Genomic DNA, 16,759 nt, shown 5'->3' with positions numbered 1-16,759 from the left:
TATTTGCAGGTGAATCTAAGCTGGAACCGCTTAGTGTCTGAACTTTGCAAATGCAGCCTCAATGTGAGAGCTGTGTGTGATTATTAAACTTATTTTATTTTGGGGAGAGAGGACCCAAACATTCTTCTACTTTATCTCTGCCAATTGGGACTCCCCTGCTTCCTAGGAAAACCTTTAAATATCTCTGGCCTAGGAGCTACCATAGAACAGTCTCTATGCCCCAGTACTTTTCTTGCCCAAACTCCCAAACATATTCATTGGGAGAGGGAAGACAATGGTGGAATTATTCTGTGCTGCCACAGCTGTTAAAGTTTGCAGGTAACGCAGTGGCAGACCTGCTGGAGACTCAGTCAGCACCATGGAGGCCTTCTGGAGAGCTTTGGAAGCATTCCTTTCTCCTTCAGCTGCCACAACCTGCAAAGGAACAGAAATGGAAATGGCATGGAAGTGCTGCCCATAGTGGTGAAAATCCAGCTTTATAAGGAGAGGAAAACAAACTAGCTTGGATTTCTGGAACCAGTTGCCCCAGGGGAAGTTCACATTGGATATTAGGAAAAAATTAGGTTGTCAAGCATTGGAAGAGGATGCCCAGGGAAGTGGTGGGGTCACAAACCCTGGTGGTCATTTAAAGGGTATGCAGATGTGGTGCTTAGGTACATGGTATAGTGGTGGACTTGGTAGGTTGGGGTTTAAGGGTTTTACTTTTTGATCTGAGAGGTCTTATCCATCCTAAACAATCCTGTGGTTCTGTGACAAGGAAATGAAAACCTGGATGTGGACACTGTCCTGGGTCTCACCTTAGCCTTTGTCTCTCGAGCAGCCTCTGCCTCAGCTGCCATTGCCCTCTGCATGGCCACGGGGATCCGAATGTCTTTGATCTCCACACGAGCCACTTTGACTCCCCACTGCTCCGTGGCACTGTCCAGGGCAGCCTGGGGACAAAGAACACGCCAGGAAGAGCACAGTGCTGGCAGAGAGAAGGCCATGTGGTGTACCCTGTTTGGACAGAAGGACAGGGCAAACCTGCACAGCAGACAGAGGGATGCTGCAGGGGCACCAGCACCCAGCATGGTGTGTGCACAGTGGGTACCACAGTCTCACCAAACACTTGCTGGTCAACACCAGTGTCTCCTGTGGGGCTGCTCTTCTGCTTCTGAAATTATGAGCCCCTTCCTATTCTTAGGTGGGCACTTACTAAACTCTCTTTTACAAAGAAATACTACAGCAACTTCCTTAAACAGCACAACAAGGTATGGGTGAGACACAAGACAGCCCTGCAGCACTGGCAGACTCATCTGTGCTCAGCTCCTGGGCACTCCTGCAATCCACACCACCACCATGGCCCTGGCCCTGCCCACTGCCACTCTCCTGGCATTTTAAAGCACACAAAAACTCCATTTTGTACTCTTAGCTGTAATGACAGGAGATACAAGTCTTGCCTCAATCAAGGGTCTGCTCAAGACAGAGTTTCCCAGACCTCTTTCTCCGTGTTTGCAGCTGCCTCTGTGCAAAGGCTAAGCTGATTTATTTAAGTCACTGGATAGTTTCAGAATATTAATTTCTTTTTGATAGAGATAAATCTGCTACAAGAGCCTGGGAAATACCTTTAGAATAACTCTTTCTTACTCTAAGCAATGAGATGTATAATTGAAAAGAAACCATAAAGGAAGATTTAGTTGAAGAAAGAAAGATTATTTCTAATTTGCTACTGTTCAGAAAACATCTCCATGCCTGTGAATTTTGAGTGCCAGGTTTACCTGGATACTATGTGCAATCTCCTCACGGCCTGCCAGCAGCTGAGCCAAGCTCTGTGTACCCAGAATGTTTCTGAGGGTTGTCTGTGCCAGGAGCAAGGTAGCAGAGTGGACATCAGTGACATTGGCGACGGCACTGACAGGGCTGTGGATCCTGTAGCGCACCACGCCGTCCACCTGGGCACTGACAGCATCTCCCGTGAGGATCTGCGCTTGAGAAACACACACAGTCACAGAAAGGGCCAACAACACTTCCTTTGCCTAGAAAGGGGAATATTTTTTCAATCCTTAGTGAGTAAAAGCCACTGATAATTCAAAGAAACTAATAATTTCGTTTGATTTCTTTGTCATTCTTCCAAGAGAGCTGTCCAGCATCAACAAAGTTTCAACCACGGAAAAATGCTTTACATACCCTCCAGATAACTGCTTCAACAGTTAGTGAATCTCATATTTTGAACTCATTCCTTTTGCAACAATAAATGATGGCTATCTTATTCCTTTCTTGTAGAAAGGTCCATTAATGAGTTCATACATTTCATGCAGCTTGGAAGATCTGTGCTACTTCCCCTAAACAGTGTACTAGTAAGAAATTCCAACAAATTAAATCAAAAATAAAAAGTGCAAGAAATTGTGAGGAGAAACTGAAAGAAATATTTAAGCATTTATAGCAGAGTTATCATCTTTGCCAGACAAGCTCTCTGTGCCTCAGAAGGCCTCTGTGGAAAACTGATGATGCTCCACTATCACTTTCCTCCTCAACATGTTTTGCCTGCAAGTGCTTCCCAAAACCCCTGCCAACTGCTGCAGAAGCCTGGCCAAAAGCTGCTAGGCCTTATACAAGGCAAGCTCTGCAACCATCTTCCTTCCAGCCTCACATTTTGGGGGAGCCAATTTTTGTTTCACACCACACACCCCTGCACCCTGTACTCTGAGAAAAGTCTCTTTCTGCTTACAGAAAAATAATAGTCAAAAAAAAAAACATCTCCTGGGGAACACAGTAGGAAATTCTGGGGGCCCAAAAATTTTTTGAGCTGCCTCTTCTCCCTCTGCTCTTTGTTTAAAGAAGGGGACAGCAGTGCCAGCTCCTTAAATTGAAGAATTGTTCTGCCATAGGACTGAGGCCACACAGAAACAAAACTTAATCAGAACATGATTGTTCAACAATTGATTCTTCAGATTAAATTTTTCAGTCAAAATTTGCCAATAAAATGCCTGAAGATGTACCCTGCTTTGGTGTATCTTGTTTCCTCCATCCATTCTGACCTGAGTTTTGTGGAAGCTTGCCTGCTAATTCCTGTTCATTTAATGAAATTTGTTAATTTGTTACCCATGGGTAATTTGCCATTTCAGACACATGTAGAAGGCTTTTTTGAATGGTAAGTTCCTTGTCAGATCCAATTTTATTAGGACTTTAATTTACAACTGGGAGTTTTGTAGCTTGCACCTCTCTTGTCCTCCCTGTCTCTCATTCACACTTGTCACTCTCTTCCCTTAGTTTTGAAATCACAGTTCTGAACACCACCTTGACCTGCAATGATGTATCCAATGATTTTGACTAGAAGAATCACAGAATGGTTTGTGTTGGAAGGGCCCTTAAAGTTCCCACCAACCTCCCACGGGCAGGCACACCTTCCCCTTGACTGGGTTCCTCAGAGTCCCTTCCAACCTGGCTTTGAACACTTCCAGGGATGGGGCACCCACAACTTCTTTGGGCAAGAAGTTGTTTTCTGAGCAGCTTGAAATCCAGAAGATACAGCAAATAAGCTAAATTCCATATGGTAGCTCAGCATGGCAAAATTACAAAACGTGTACTGTTTTTGATTGTGCCATGAATCTGCTCCATCTTTTGTTTCTGTCTTAGATGGTTGCTAGAGAATTTACCTCTTGTGGAGGAATCTTACAGGTAACTGTCCTAAGATCAACCTTGATAAATGTATCTGTACATGGAAGGACAAGGATCAATCCTGAAAAATAAAAATTATTAGATGAAACACTTCTAAAACTGAAGTCCAGGTATTCTAGAGAAAATTAACGAGGATGGGGAATAACACCCTGCCTTATCACTGCAGTTGTCCTTTCTGCTTACAAGATATGACAACAGTGGTGTTTTACATTGTCAAATAACAGAGGGAAGTGCAATTATCTGCAAATAATGTGAGCTCATTAGAGCTTAATGACGTAGGACTCTGGTCTGGAAATGGGCAGCTTGAAGCTCTTGTCTGAAGTCTGCCATCAGACTTTTGGCAGAAATTCCTCCCATGCCTTTAATTTTACCCTTTTTAATCACAAGCCATATATGTGTCCTCAGGACAGACATCACCCAGGCCCAGATTCCTGCACCACATGATGAACATTGTCCCAGGATGTGACAAATCCTGTGAAGGAGTGAAATCCTTCACTGGAGAGGGAGACTGGACAAAACTACTAATCTTCTATTGTAATCTTAGAATGTTGTTTCGGCGTCCAGAGTCACACAGAAGAGCCCTGGCCCTGGCCTAGCTGCTCTTTGGACCCAGTGACTACTATTCAAGAGGAAGGACAGTACCTGAAAAGGACTTTTTCCTGTTATTTCAGCTTCCAGTTTGCCCATTTCATTGCCCAGAGCTGGTAACTGCACCAATGCAAACTCCTCGTGTAGCTGGGTTTGGTTTGTGATTTGTAAGCTGGTCCTGGGGGACTGCAGCAGACTCAGTGTAGCTGCTGAGTGTCCCTGCCCTGGCACATTTACCATTTCCAGAGCAGAGGAGCAGGGAGGAACAAGCTGCGTTGGCAGTGAGGTGCAGGGAGAGAGGCCACAGTTGTTGAAAGAAGAACAGATATGAGCACTGCATTTAAACCTCCCTGCAGTCCCTGACAGTGTCTGTAGCATTAACTCATCCTTCTGTGGCCCAAACTACCCAACAGCAAATTCATACCTGGTATCAAGGTACTCAAACCTCTGTGCTAGGACAGGAGGGTGGCTCTGTCTTCTCTTCAGAAAAGTGAAAGTAAATCTGCAGGTAAAGGATCTGCAGTAGAGGGGACCTTCTCATACCCCTCTATGCTATGAAGAAGGACTTCATGGAACCTCTGCAATTCCCTATGTGGTCTGAGTGCATTGATAACATAAACAAAACCAGAGGACTTTAACAGAGTAAAACTGCATGTATTCACCTGGTCCCTTTGCTTTCTTAGACAGTATACGTCCCAGACGAAATACAACAGCACGTTCATATTCTCTGACAACCTAGGAAAACATTTTAAATTTAGAATTTTACAACTGATTATATTCTCACCCCCTGATCCTTTAATCTTTGGTACCCATATTAAATCTGAAGAAAGAGCAAATAATATAGGAAGGAACAAAACTGCAAATAATTTTCTCCACATCTTCTACTTGACTCATGGCTTGCTGGAAAAACTCAGCCCCTGTCCTTGGCCTGGCATTCAACAGATAAAGTGGAAGTTTAACAGATGATGAATGTTGAGACTGGAAGAAATTAAGTGAAGAAGTTGTGGCAATACAGAACATTTGTGAAAGAACCTGTGTGGATCTCGTTTCCAGAGCACATCTTTGCCACAAACCCTTATGATTCCCAAAATGTGAATGTGAGGTGCTTTGTCATAACTAACTGTTATGGGTTATGTTTTGACTAGCTCCTCTCCCTACCCCCCACCATGGAGCTGCCGGCCCCTCCCCCGGGCTGTTTTATCTAGCCGGGTGTTTTTCGGCTTTTGGGGCTTTTTGCCGCTGCTTCTGCTGCTGCTTCTGCTGCTGCTGCTTGCCGCTGCTTCTGCTGCCCCCCTGCCCCCCTTCCCTCCGCTGCTTCAGCTGCTTTTCCCCCCCCGGCTGCCTAAACTGCCCCTCTCCCTTCCCCCCCCCATCCCTAAGATTTGCACCGGCTCCAGAGGACACGGATCTGAACTTCGGAGACCACCTCTGGAAGTCTGCCAAAGAAGCTCTGCTGCCCTTCCCGGCGAAGATCTGCCGAGTTCATCTCAATCTGGGTCTGTGCTGGGAAGTGTTTCTTTTGTATTTTGTTAATAAAAAGTTTTTTCCACTTTCCCCTGAAGAAAATTCTTTCCGAGCTTGGTGAAGGAAGGAATTGTAAGGGGGGGAGGGGACCCTTTGGAGGTCTTTTTCCTAAAATTTGTCCCATACTTGGACAAATTAATTTGGTGGCCCGTACGGGGAAACCAGAAAAGTGGAAAAAACTTTATTCTAATAATATTTTGTTTGCAACTGTTGGTATTGGTATGTCTATTGAATCCAGAATGTCTTTTGTTGTGGGAGCCTGCCTGTATGGGTGGTTATTAAGTTTCTTTGAAGTGTTAATACCGTTGTGGTAGTTGGGCTTGTTTACCTATCCAGAGATAGCTCCGGTGCTCTCTTTAATACGAAGTTTTTGTATTAAAGGGGTATTAACCAAAATACTCATCGGGCTAGGCTTGGTGATAATGGCATATAAGAGATTTATAAGAATGTTAGAATCGGCTTCAGGAATATATAAATCATGGCTTGTGTTATTTCTTAGAGGAGAAGCAGGAAAAGAGGATTTTCTGCCTTTATTTCCTTTCCTCTCCTCTGAATTAGTTACATCTGTATTAGAAAATATTCAGACCTCCCTGAATATTAAGGACATTATCTTTTTGGCAGTTAATTTGTTAAGTCTTTGTTGCACCATTTGCAGTTTATACAAAATTAAGGCCGAGATTTCTAAAGGGGCTGGGAGGACTCCTGATTTGGGAGTCAAGCTGGGCAGGAGGAATCTTGAGTGGAATGGCAAATGGGAGAAAATGGGCCAGATTTTAAAGGAGTTTTCTGACCCCATAATTTGGGAATTCCCATCAGAACAGATTCAAAATCCGATTGAGGTTGCAAGGTACTTAAAGGGGAAGTGTCAGGATGGTTCTAAAGAGAAAAGGATTATTGCAGTGAGCTGGGCCCTGGCACATGCATATCGCACCCTGCTAGGTACTATAGAGCAGGAGACAGAGGAGAGGGAACAGGGAGATAAATTATCCCCTATCCCAGTGACTCAAGTTGCAGCCAACCCCCTAGGCCAAAACCCAGCAACTAAACTGGAGAACAAGCCCCAACCAATGGCTGTGGCTACTAGTACGAGAAGTGGGAAATGCACCAAGAAGACTGATAGGCTAGTGGAAGATGATGATGATGATGATGCTGGAGAGGGACCTTCAACACCTCCTGATGTAAAATCAGAAGTTAAAACAAGTAATGGAAGAGCAGAGACTAATAATGAATCCCTTTCCCTGAAGGATCTTCGTGGTTTAAGAAAAGATTACACCCGGAGACCTGATGAATCTATTATTAGCTGGCTGGTTCGTCTCTGGGATGCAGCAGGGGAGGCCACGGTTTTGGATGGCTCTGAGGCGAGACATTTGGGGTCTCTGTCTCATGATCCTGTTATCGACCAAGGTGTGATGAGGGGAGCTAACCCTCAAAGCCTTTGGGCACGGGTCCTGGATAGCGTGGCACAAAGATATCTCTGTGACTTATATGTGCAGCAGACCCGATGGAAAACCATAGAGCAGGGGGTCCAACGCCTCAGGGAAATGGCAGTAGCAGAAATTATTTTTTCAGATGACGTAACAACTAGAAATCCAGACCTGGTACCATGTACACCGGTGATGTGGAGAAAACTTGTGCGGCTTGGGCCACCTGAATATGCGTCTGCCCTAGCGATAATGAAGAGAGATGAGGTGTATGAGACAGTACTCGATATGGCAAAGAAGCTTCGTGCATATGCGGATGCAGTACATGGCCCGACTCATGCTAGAATTGCAGCTGTGGAAACACGCTTGCAAAACTTAGAAGATAAAATAGAGAAAAATCATCGGAAACTCAGGGAGGAGATTAAGGAGGACCTCCTCCAAATTTCAGCTGTACAGATTAGAGACCCTGGTACCCAACGCAGACGTTCCCCCAGTTGGGAGAGGAGGTACACTCCCCGAGCTGAATTGTGGTTTTTCTTGCGAGATTCTGGAGAGAACATGAGAAGATGGGATGGGAAGCCTACGGCTGCTCTGGCAAAACGAGCGCGGGATTTGAAGGAAAGAAAGATTGAAAGAGGAAGTTCCACCAGAAGGAAAGCCGCTCCTGTCTCTCGCAGCCAAAGTGCTGAACGTGATACTGATAATGACGTCTGATCCTCTTGAGGGAACTTCTAAGATGTATGCCCCAGAAAAGAAGGAGAAACAGGCTTAGAGGGGCCCTGCCTCTAGCCAGGGTGAGGCGAGGGAAAATCGTGTTTTTTGGACTGTGTGGATTCGATGGCCTGGCACTTCGAAACCACGGAAATATAAAGCTTTAGTGGATACAGGTGCACAGTGTACGATACTTCCATCAAGACACATGGGAGCAGAATCTGTTTCAATTGCTGGTGTGACAGGTGGATCGCAGGACTTCACCCTGGTGGAAGCGGAAGTGAGTTTAACTGGAAAGGATTGGAAGAAACATCTTATTGTGACTGGTCCAGAGGCCCCATGTATTTTGGGCATAGACTACCTTCGGAGTGGGTATTTTAAGGACCCAAAAGGACTAAGATGGGCATTTGGAATTGCAACTGTGATGGCAGAGCATATTCGACAATTGAACACCTTGCCTGGACTATCTGAGAATCCAATTACAGTAGGACTTCTGCAGGGAGAAGAACAACGAGTACCAATTGCCACTTCAATAGTGCACCGCCGGCAGTACAGAACAACTCGAGATACTGTGATTCCTATTCATAAGATGATCCGAGAGCTGGAGAGCCAAGGGGTGATTAGTAAAACCCACTCACCCTTCAACAGCCCCATTTGGCCTGTGCGTAAATCTGATGGGGAATGGAGACTGACTGTGGACTATCGGGCATTGAATGAAGTGACTCCACCGCTGAGCGCTGCCATGCCGGACATGCTGGAACTCCAGTACGAGCTGGAGTCCAAGGCAGCAAGGTGGTATGCCACCATTGACATAGCCAATGCCAGCAGATGAAACACGCTACGCCCTTTTCACCGACGGTTCCTGCCGCATTGTGGGGATGAACCGGAAGTGGAAAGCTGCCGTATGGAGCCCCACACGACAGGTTGCACAAGCTACCGAAGGAGAAGGTGGATCGAGTCAACTTGCTGAACTCAAAGCTGTTCAGCTGGCCTTGGACATTGCTGAGAGAGAGAAATGGCCAAAGCTCTACCTTTACACTGATTCGTGGATGGTAGCCAATGCTCTGTGGGGTTGGCTGGAAAGGTGGAAAAAGGCTGACTGGCAACGTAGAGGAAAACCAATCTGGGCTGCTGATGAGTGGAAAGACATTGCCACTCGGGTAGAGAAGCTCCCCGTGAAAGTCCGTCATGTGGATGCCCATGTTCCCAAGAGTCGGGCTAATGAAGAACACAGGCACAACGAGCAGGTAGATCAGGCTGCACAGATAGAGGTCTCAAAGATAGACTTAGATTGGGAACATAAGGGAGAGTTGTTCCTGGCTCGATGGGCCCATGATGCCTCAGGCCATCAGGGTAGGGATGCCACCTATAAGTGGGCACGAGACCGAGGGGTGGATCTTACCATGGACAGCATTACCCAAGTCATTCATGACTGTGACACTTGCGCTGCCATCAAGCAGGCCAAGCGGGTGAAACCCCTCTGGTATGGTGGACGGTGGTCCAAATACAAGTATGGGGAGGCCTGGCAGATTGATTACATCACACTGCCTCAGACCCGCCAGGGAAAACGTTATGTGCTGACCATGGTAGAAGCCACCACTGGATGGTTGGAGACCTACCCTGTGTCCCATGCCACTGCTCGCAACACCATCTTGGGCCTGGAAAAGCAGGTCCTTTGGAGGCATGGTACGCCTGAGAGAATTGAGTCAGACAATGGGACTCATTTCAAAAATAAGTTTGTCAACACCTGGGCTAGGGAACATGGTATTGAGTGGGTGTACCATATCCCTTACCATGCACCAGCTGCAGGTAAAGTGGAGAGGTACAATGGATTGTTGAAAACCACATTAAAGGCATTGGGTGGGGGATCTCTAAAAAACTGGGAGCAGCACCTGGCAAAAGCCACTTGGTTAGTCAACACTCGAGGTTCCACCAACCGAGCAGGTCCCGCCCAGTCTGAAGGCCTTAATGTAGTAGACGGAGACAAAGTCCCAGTGGCCCATGTTAGAGGGTTGCTGGGAAAGACAGTATGGATTCATCCTGCCTCGAGTACAGGCAAACCCATTCGTGGGATTGCCTTTGCTCAAGGACCAGGATGTACTTGGTGGATTATGCAGAAGGATGGAACAACCTGCTGTGTACCTCAGGGAGATCTGATTATAGGATAAAGTTGTACACAATATTATTGTTGAGTGCCACTACCATTGTATGCCAGATTTTATGCATAGAAGGAAATGTGTAAGTGACAAAGGCCTGAGCAAGTGAGAAGGAGGAGATGTGTAAGTGTTGAAGGTTTTGAGCAAGTCAGAGAAAGTTTGTGCTTAGTAAGTGTGTATCCCAATCGTGTGTCAATGATCACGATATGGGATAAGGGGTGGAATGTTATGGGTTATGTTTTGACTAGCTCCTCTCCCTACCCCCCACCATGGAGCTGCCGGCCCCTCCCCCGGGCTGTTTTATCTAGCCGGGTGTTTTTCGGCTTTTGGGGCTTTTTGCCGCTGCTTCTGCTGCTGCTTCTGCTGCTGCTGCTTGCCGCTGCTTCTGCTGCCCCCCTGCCCCCCTTCCCTCCGCTGCTTCAGCTGCTTTTCCCCCCCCGGCTGCCTAAACTGCCCCTCTCCCTTCCCCCCCCCATCCCTAAGATTTGCACCGGCTCCAGAGGACACGGATCTGAACTTCGGAGACCACCTCTGGAAGTCTGCCAAAGAAGCTCTGCTGCCCTTCCCGGCGAAGATCTGCCGAGTTCATCTCAATCTGGGTCTGTGCTGGGAAGTGTTTCTTTTGTATTTTGTTAATAAAAAGTTTTTTCCACTTTCCCCTGAAGAAAATTCTTTCCGAGCTTGGTGAAGGAAGGAATTGTAAGGGGGGGAGGGGACCCTTTGGAGGTCTTTTTCCTAAAATTTGTCCCAAACTTGGACACTAACTCAGCAAAAAGTAACAGCAGTGATCATAGAGCATTCTTCATGTGCCTCAGATCCTGCCAGCTTACCTTAATACATGCCCAGATGGAAACAGGGAAGGTAATAAGCACCAGGAGGAATGAAAGGGAAACCAGGATCCAGCCACAGACACCAATTTCATCCTGCCTGTCAGCTATATAAGGAAGAAGAGCAATGAATGCAAAATTGAGGAGTTATCACAGGGATGTACATCTAGCCCAGTGCAATCATATGGGACTACAAAGTCCACAAACCTCACTCCCTCTTCCTCCCTGCCATTGCTCAAAGCCATAAAAGACCCAATCAAACATTCAACTTCATGGCCCTTCTGCACAGAAAGTTTTACAAAGTTCAGAAAACACATTTTGCAACAGGAAAAAAGAGGAAAATGGAAGATATTACCAAAGCTGGGGGCCATGAAGAAGAAATAAATGAATGGGTGGAGTAACTGTGAGTATGAAACTGTGGGTGGGGCAAAGGGTTTAGTTTGTGTGAAACAGGTAACAAGGTAAATGAGGGGAACTCCTGCTTTCTTCAATGAACATTTTGAGGAATATGCATGGACCAGTCCATACACTGGACCATAAACTTCAAAATTAGTGCTTGTCAAAATGCGTGTCCATGCATTTTAAATAGTTGTCTCAGTGTGTTCAGCTCATCTCAGCCCAAGATTTCATTCTAATGAAATTTAATGCCAGAAGGGAAAGCAGTAGTAAGTCATATCAAAGGTGTAGGGCAGCACTGGAAATTTCTGACACCAAATAAAACTCACTTCAAGACAGAAATGATAAATAGGAAACAATTCAATTTATACTATGTCAGAAAAAAACCCAACATATGTCTCCTTGATCTGTAAGACACAAGCTGGCAGAATAGCAGAGCAGGAGTGACAGGTTTGCCAGAACATTCCCATCACCCAGGGAAGGAGGATACACAGCACATCCCTCCTGCAGCCCTTGTGCAAGGCTGGGCTGTGCTGCTGCAGTGGTGGCTGCACACCTGGGGTCACATCCAGCCCCCCCTGCTCACAGCTTAGCCCGTTCCTCTTCTGAGCCCCTGATGCAGATGGAATCACTCACATGTAAACACTTCTGTATTCAGAAGGGCCTGGGTTCAGGTCCCCCCAAGAGCTGGGCACAGAATTGGTGCACTGGGAGTGCAGCTTTCCTCCTCACCCTTCCCAAAAAACAGCAGTTTTAAATCCCTGGTTGTTTAATGAGTTGTCACCTGGCACTCTGCAATCAGTGTTAATATTGATTTGAGGAGCTTCCCTAAGCAAATTACTGTGCACACCTTAAGGCCATGTGTATTAAAATATTATTATTATGATTTAGTATGAAAATCTTTAACCCTTCCACTGCTGTCTGTTCTCCACACAGTGTACTTCACGTTACACTAGTGGTGTGTTAGGCTACAACAGGTACATAAAGTAAGAGCAGTTGAGTGTCTTTTAGTCAGTGGAAAGAGATCAAGAAAAGTCACAGAATAGGCACCATTCATAGTTCTTAACCTGAAATCTGAGCAAATTAATCATAAAAGGATGTTTTATTCAGCAGAACTCAACATATTTACTCTCTCTATTAATTTCACATAAAGCAGCTCACAAAAAAAAAAAAAAAGTCTGAAGATACTTTTCTCCAGTTACAATTTTGGTTATAAAGAACCTCCTCAAAAGAAATTTTGGGTTGTAGCATCATCTGAGCCTACTCTGAAGATGCTTGGTGGGAATGACACAATCCACAGACAGGGGGATTAGATGGGAAAAAATGCCAGCACTCAGCAGATTGATAGTCAAGCTAAGAAGAGTTGGGGTCAAGATACCACCCCTAAGCACCATGGGCAAAAAGCATGCATCCAAAATCTGAGAAAGCGCAATTGAATCCTTCTCCACAAAAACTGTTTTGTGATCCTGATGCCAGCTAATAATGTAGGTTACAATTAGAAAAGCAGAAAATATGAAATGAAAATATGCCTTTGAATGAAACTCCCAGATCCCCCAAACCACCACAGATCTTCTCTGATTACCCTAAAGTTTCAAACCATTAAAGTATACAACAAATAAAAAACTCTAGGAAAAAACAATAGTGAAGAACCAGTCACAATCCCATGAATCATTGACCTGGGTCTGCCATCCCTCTGTATATAGATTATTATAGTAATAACCACCAAAAAATCTCACTTGACTCTTTAGTCCAGAGCAACCAGGAGCTGCAATGCACCACAAAATATGAGAGCTTATCACTCAGCAGTTGTGGAAAAACTCCACAGTGCTGGAATTAAATTCACTTCATTTTTTCTTGATACACTCCTTAGGGTACATCACAAACACACTTGATAAACTCATGATGCGGGTTTCACACTTGGAAAGCAAATGAAAAACTCAATGTGGACAAAAATCTCCAAGGTCACCAAAAATATGGAGTAGACTCAGCCTCTTTAACCACTATGTACCTTCCTGCTTTCCACTAGGGGCTGAAAAATTCTTCTGTCTTCCCCAGCTAGATCCTATTTTCCTCTCCCCAGCCCATCCCGCTATACAGAAGTGTATCAATAGCTGAATCAGTCTTTTTTATCCATGGGGCCATGTTGGTGAAGGTAGATGCTGATGCATCCTGGTAGGGCAGCATAAGGCAACTTACTGAGTCACTCACAGTGGCAGATTCTGAGCTTTCACCTACAGTCTATGTCAGACATCCAATGTAGGTCAAATGTACATTTTTTGTACTTAGTTCTGCTCCTTTTTAATTTTATTGAAAAAAAACCCACTCACACGCACAAAGCAAGGCTTACCAATTAGATGTTCTGTGTTCATTTTCTTGGGTCTCTCTCTCTGGGCATCCATCCCTTTGGAGGGAAGCTCTGACCCCCTCACAGATGAGACAGCAGTGTACCTTGAAACTGCAGGGCTCGTGCAAAATGCTGAACAGGGAGGCAGGATGAGAGAAGAAGAAATCCCCTGTAAGACAGTCTTCTGGGAGTTAGTTGCCCTGGTGAGGAGAGGATGTTTACAAACACCAAGCCTTATGCCTCTGATGGATGGTATTCTGGGCTGCCCTCTGTCTGGGGTGTACCTGGTCCAGCTGGTCTTAGCCCCCACAAAATACAAGCTGGAAATTATTTCTGTGCATCCACCATCAGAGATTAAAGACCCCACAAACAAGACAGGAAGATAAAGTTAGTCCTGTGAGGAGCAGCTGAGGTACAGCCTGAAAAAAATGAGGCTCAGGGGAGATCTTAACACTCTCTACACCTGCCTGAAAGGAGGTTGTAGCAAAGGGAAGATTGGTTTCTTCCATCCAGAAACAAGGAACAGTATAAGAATAAATGGCCTCAAGCTGTTTGAGAGGCTTAGATTAAATATGAGGAAAAACTTACTTAACCAAAAGAGTTCCCAAACACTGGAACAAGCTACTCAGGGAAGTGGCAGTCTCCCTCCTTGGTGGCATTTGAAGAACACGTGGATGTGGCACTTAAGGGTGCAGTTCAGTGGTGGATTTGGCTGTGCTGGGTTAATGGCTGGACTCGATTTTAAGAGGTCTTTCCCAACCTAGGATGCTATAAAGCCAGAATGCAATGATTCTGTGCTGTTCCTCTGCTGTTTTGAGGCTCAGCTACTGTTCAGACCTCAAACACCAACATAATAAATAAAACTGCAGGTGAGGTCTCCAGCCTATGTGGAATAGCTCACCACACCTTTCTTCAGTAGTTCATCACTACAGGCTGAGCCCTGCTGAGCTGGATAGCCTTAAAACCACAGCAGAAGCATTTCAGCTCCCAAGCCTTAAAATTTCCCCCAATTAAGATATTTTCCACAAAATATTTTGACAATCAAACTAAGGACATCATTTCGGAGTAAGTTATTTCTAAAGGCTGTAGCAGCAGAGGGCAATCCTCTCAAAGGACAAGGCTGTTGCTTGTTATTTGAATAAAATATGAGAGATGGTTTTCTTCATATGTAATTTATGAATTTGACACATAGCTGCACTAATTACAGAGCTGTTTTTGTGGGCATCTACTGTCTAGAATGTCTGTGAGATCTGGCTCCAGCTTCCCTTCACCCAAGCCTTCCTCCCTGCCAGTAATCACCCTGACCCCAGATAGGTCATTCAAAACTGATTGCTCCCCAGAGAATCCTTTTTCAGTCTCATAGAGAGGAAACTAAACCCCTGAACTGACATTTTAAATCTCACTGAAAGCCATGAGCACAGCTTGAAAAATCAGGATTGACATGCTTACTGCAATATGCTCCAAACATGTGATAATATTAATTTTGTAGCATTTTCCTCATTATCTGACTTCTAAACACTGAGCTGTATGATCACACCTCTCCAGGACAGATGCTTACTATCAGTATAGCATGTGTGAATGGTGACAAGAGAATTGTGGTTTAATTATTTCAGAAGCAAAAACATAATATGCAAAACTATCCCAACAATTTTTATTTTAGAGCAAAACCAAAGTTATTGAAAATAGCTTAATTCTGAACCATTTGAATGCCACAATTTAAAGAGCTGTTCATACCATCAGATAAAAGGGCACCATATACTACAAGTTAACAGACATAATTGCTCCCTGTTTATTGACAACTCCCTGAGGTGACTGTAGATACAGGTGATTAAAGGTGGTGGTGTTTTTTATTTGTGTTCAGGAACATCACTATACTAGCTCTTTTCATTTTAACTTAAGCTGCGCTTTTATTCCCTTTTCAAAATTTTGAAATCAAAGCCAGGGCAATCTTAATGCTTTCTCCTTGAGGCTATAGCGGGGAATGTGGATAACCCATGTCCCAGGGCACTCTAGAACACCCAGAGATCTAAACACATGAGAGCTCTGGGGCAAAGCAGTTTACAAGCTGCAAGTTCACTGGTGCTGAATAGCCTGGTGCACTCCTGTGACACAGGGCATAGCCACAAAGACTGAGCTCAAAGCTTCTTCAGCAGAACTTACTTAGAAGCAACATTGGAAAACTGTGGTTTGGGCTGCTTGCAGTTCAGCTATTTCTGCAGTTTCATATTTGTGATATGGCTAAAGCTTTCAATTCTATTCCAAAAGAAGCACGAGGGCTCAGGACAGGTGATCAGTCAGGTGCTTACCTGTCAGCATCCCATTCTCCAGCATTCCTCTGCACCAGCTGCTACATTTACAAATTGGCACCAGTCCTTTAATGTCTCTACAATGTCCACTTTCTTCAACTTGCCTCATCATCCAGTTGTAGAGACAATCCACAACCATTTGTAAACGGTGTCAATCCCAGAAGTACAAAAAAGAATCATCCCCACATGAGATTTGCTAACAAATTTGTAGGTTTAAGTTTGTCTTTTTCTGACCTTCTTAGGCCCATACTACTTTCCTTCCCAGGAGTTGGGCTTTGGTCAGTCCCTATAGATTTCTCAGCTTAGTCTTTTCCTGGCCCTGAGTTCTGCCTACTTTCTTCAGCATTCCTTTTCCCCAGGTCAAAATCAAGGAGATGGGACAGGACAGAGCAGATTATCATTACTGTCCTTTTGCTTATAGGAACATGCCCATATTCTTGCTCCTCCTCATGAAAAAGGCATTAGCTTTCAACAGCTAAAGATGACAGAAGGCCCCCCTTTAGTCAGCAGAGTAAACATGAGAAAGTCAAAGGTATCGCTCCTCTATCAATACAGAAAGGAAAGCAATTGACAAGAAAGTCAGAACATTCATATCATGGCAAGTTTCCTTTCAGGCCCAGGCAAACTCGCAACACTCATTTGCAAACCATAGGAAAAGGACAAATAATTTCTGTTTCTCTCCTATTCACTACAGCTACAATTAAAGGACTCTAAAGAAACATTGAAACTTGTTTGCAAACACAATCCTGGTATGTTCTTAGTTGTTGCAAAAAAGGTTTTATTTCAAGGAACACTTCCACTCTACCGCATCTTTGCAGTCATCAATACA

General features: G+C 44.8%; 1 protein-coding gene across 1 annotated transcript; it reads right to left on the bottom strand.

The window, feature by feature from the left end:
* Window positions 1-97: 97 nt before the first annotated feature.
* On the bottom strand, window positions 98-13,694 carry STOML3 (stomatin like 3). The gene is made up of 7 exons (XM_079304185.1): window positions 13,628-13,694; window positions 10,888-10,991; window positions 4,908-4,980; window positions 3,636-3,718; window positions 1,758-1,961; window positions 798-932; window positions 98-414 (listed from the first exon to the last, which is right to left on the bottom strand). Exons 1-7 carry the CDS (start codon window positions 13,677-13,679, stop codon window positions 214-216), a joined length of 852 nt encoding a protein of 283 aa, XP_079160311.1. The 5' UTR covers window positions 13,680-13,694; the 3' UTR covers window positions 98-213.
* Window positions 13,695-16,759: the final 3,065 nt, after the last annotated feature.

The sequence above is a fragment of the Erithacus rubecula genome, assembly GCF_903797595.1.
Source record: "Erithacus rubecula genome assembly, chromosome: 1".
Classification (NCBI taxonomy): Eukaryota; Metazoa; Chordata; class Aves; order Passeriformes; family Muscicapidae; genus Erithacus; species Erithacus rubecula.
The sequence above is the reverse complement of the archived record's forward strand: the minus strand, read 5'-3'. Positions and strand labels throughout refer to the sequence as shown.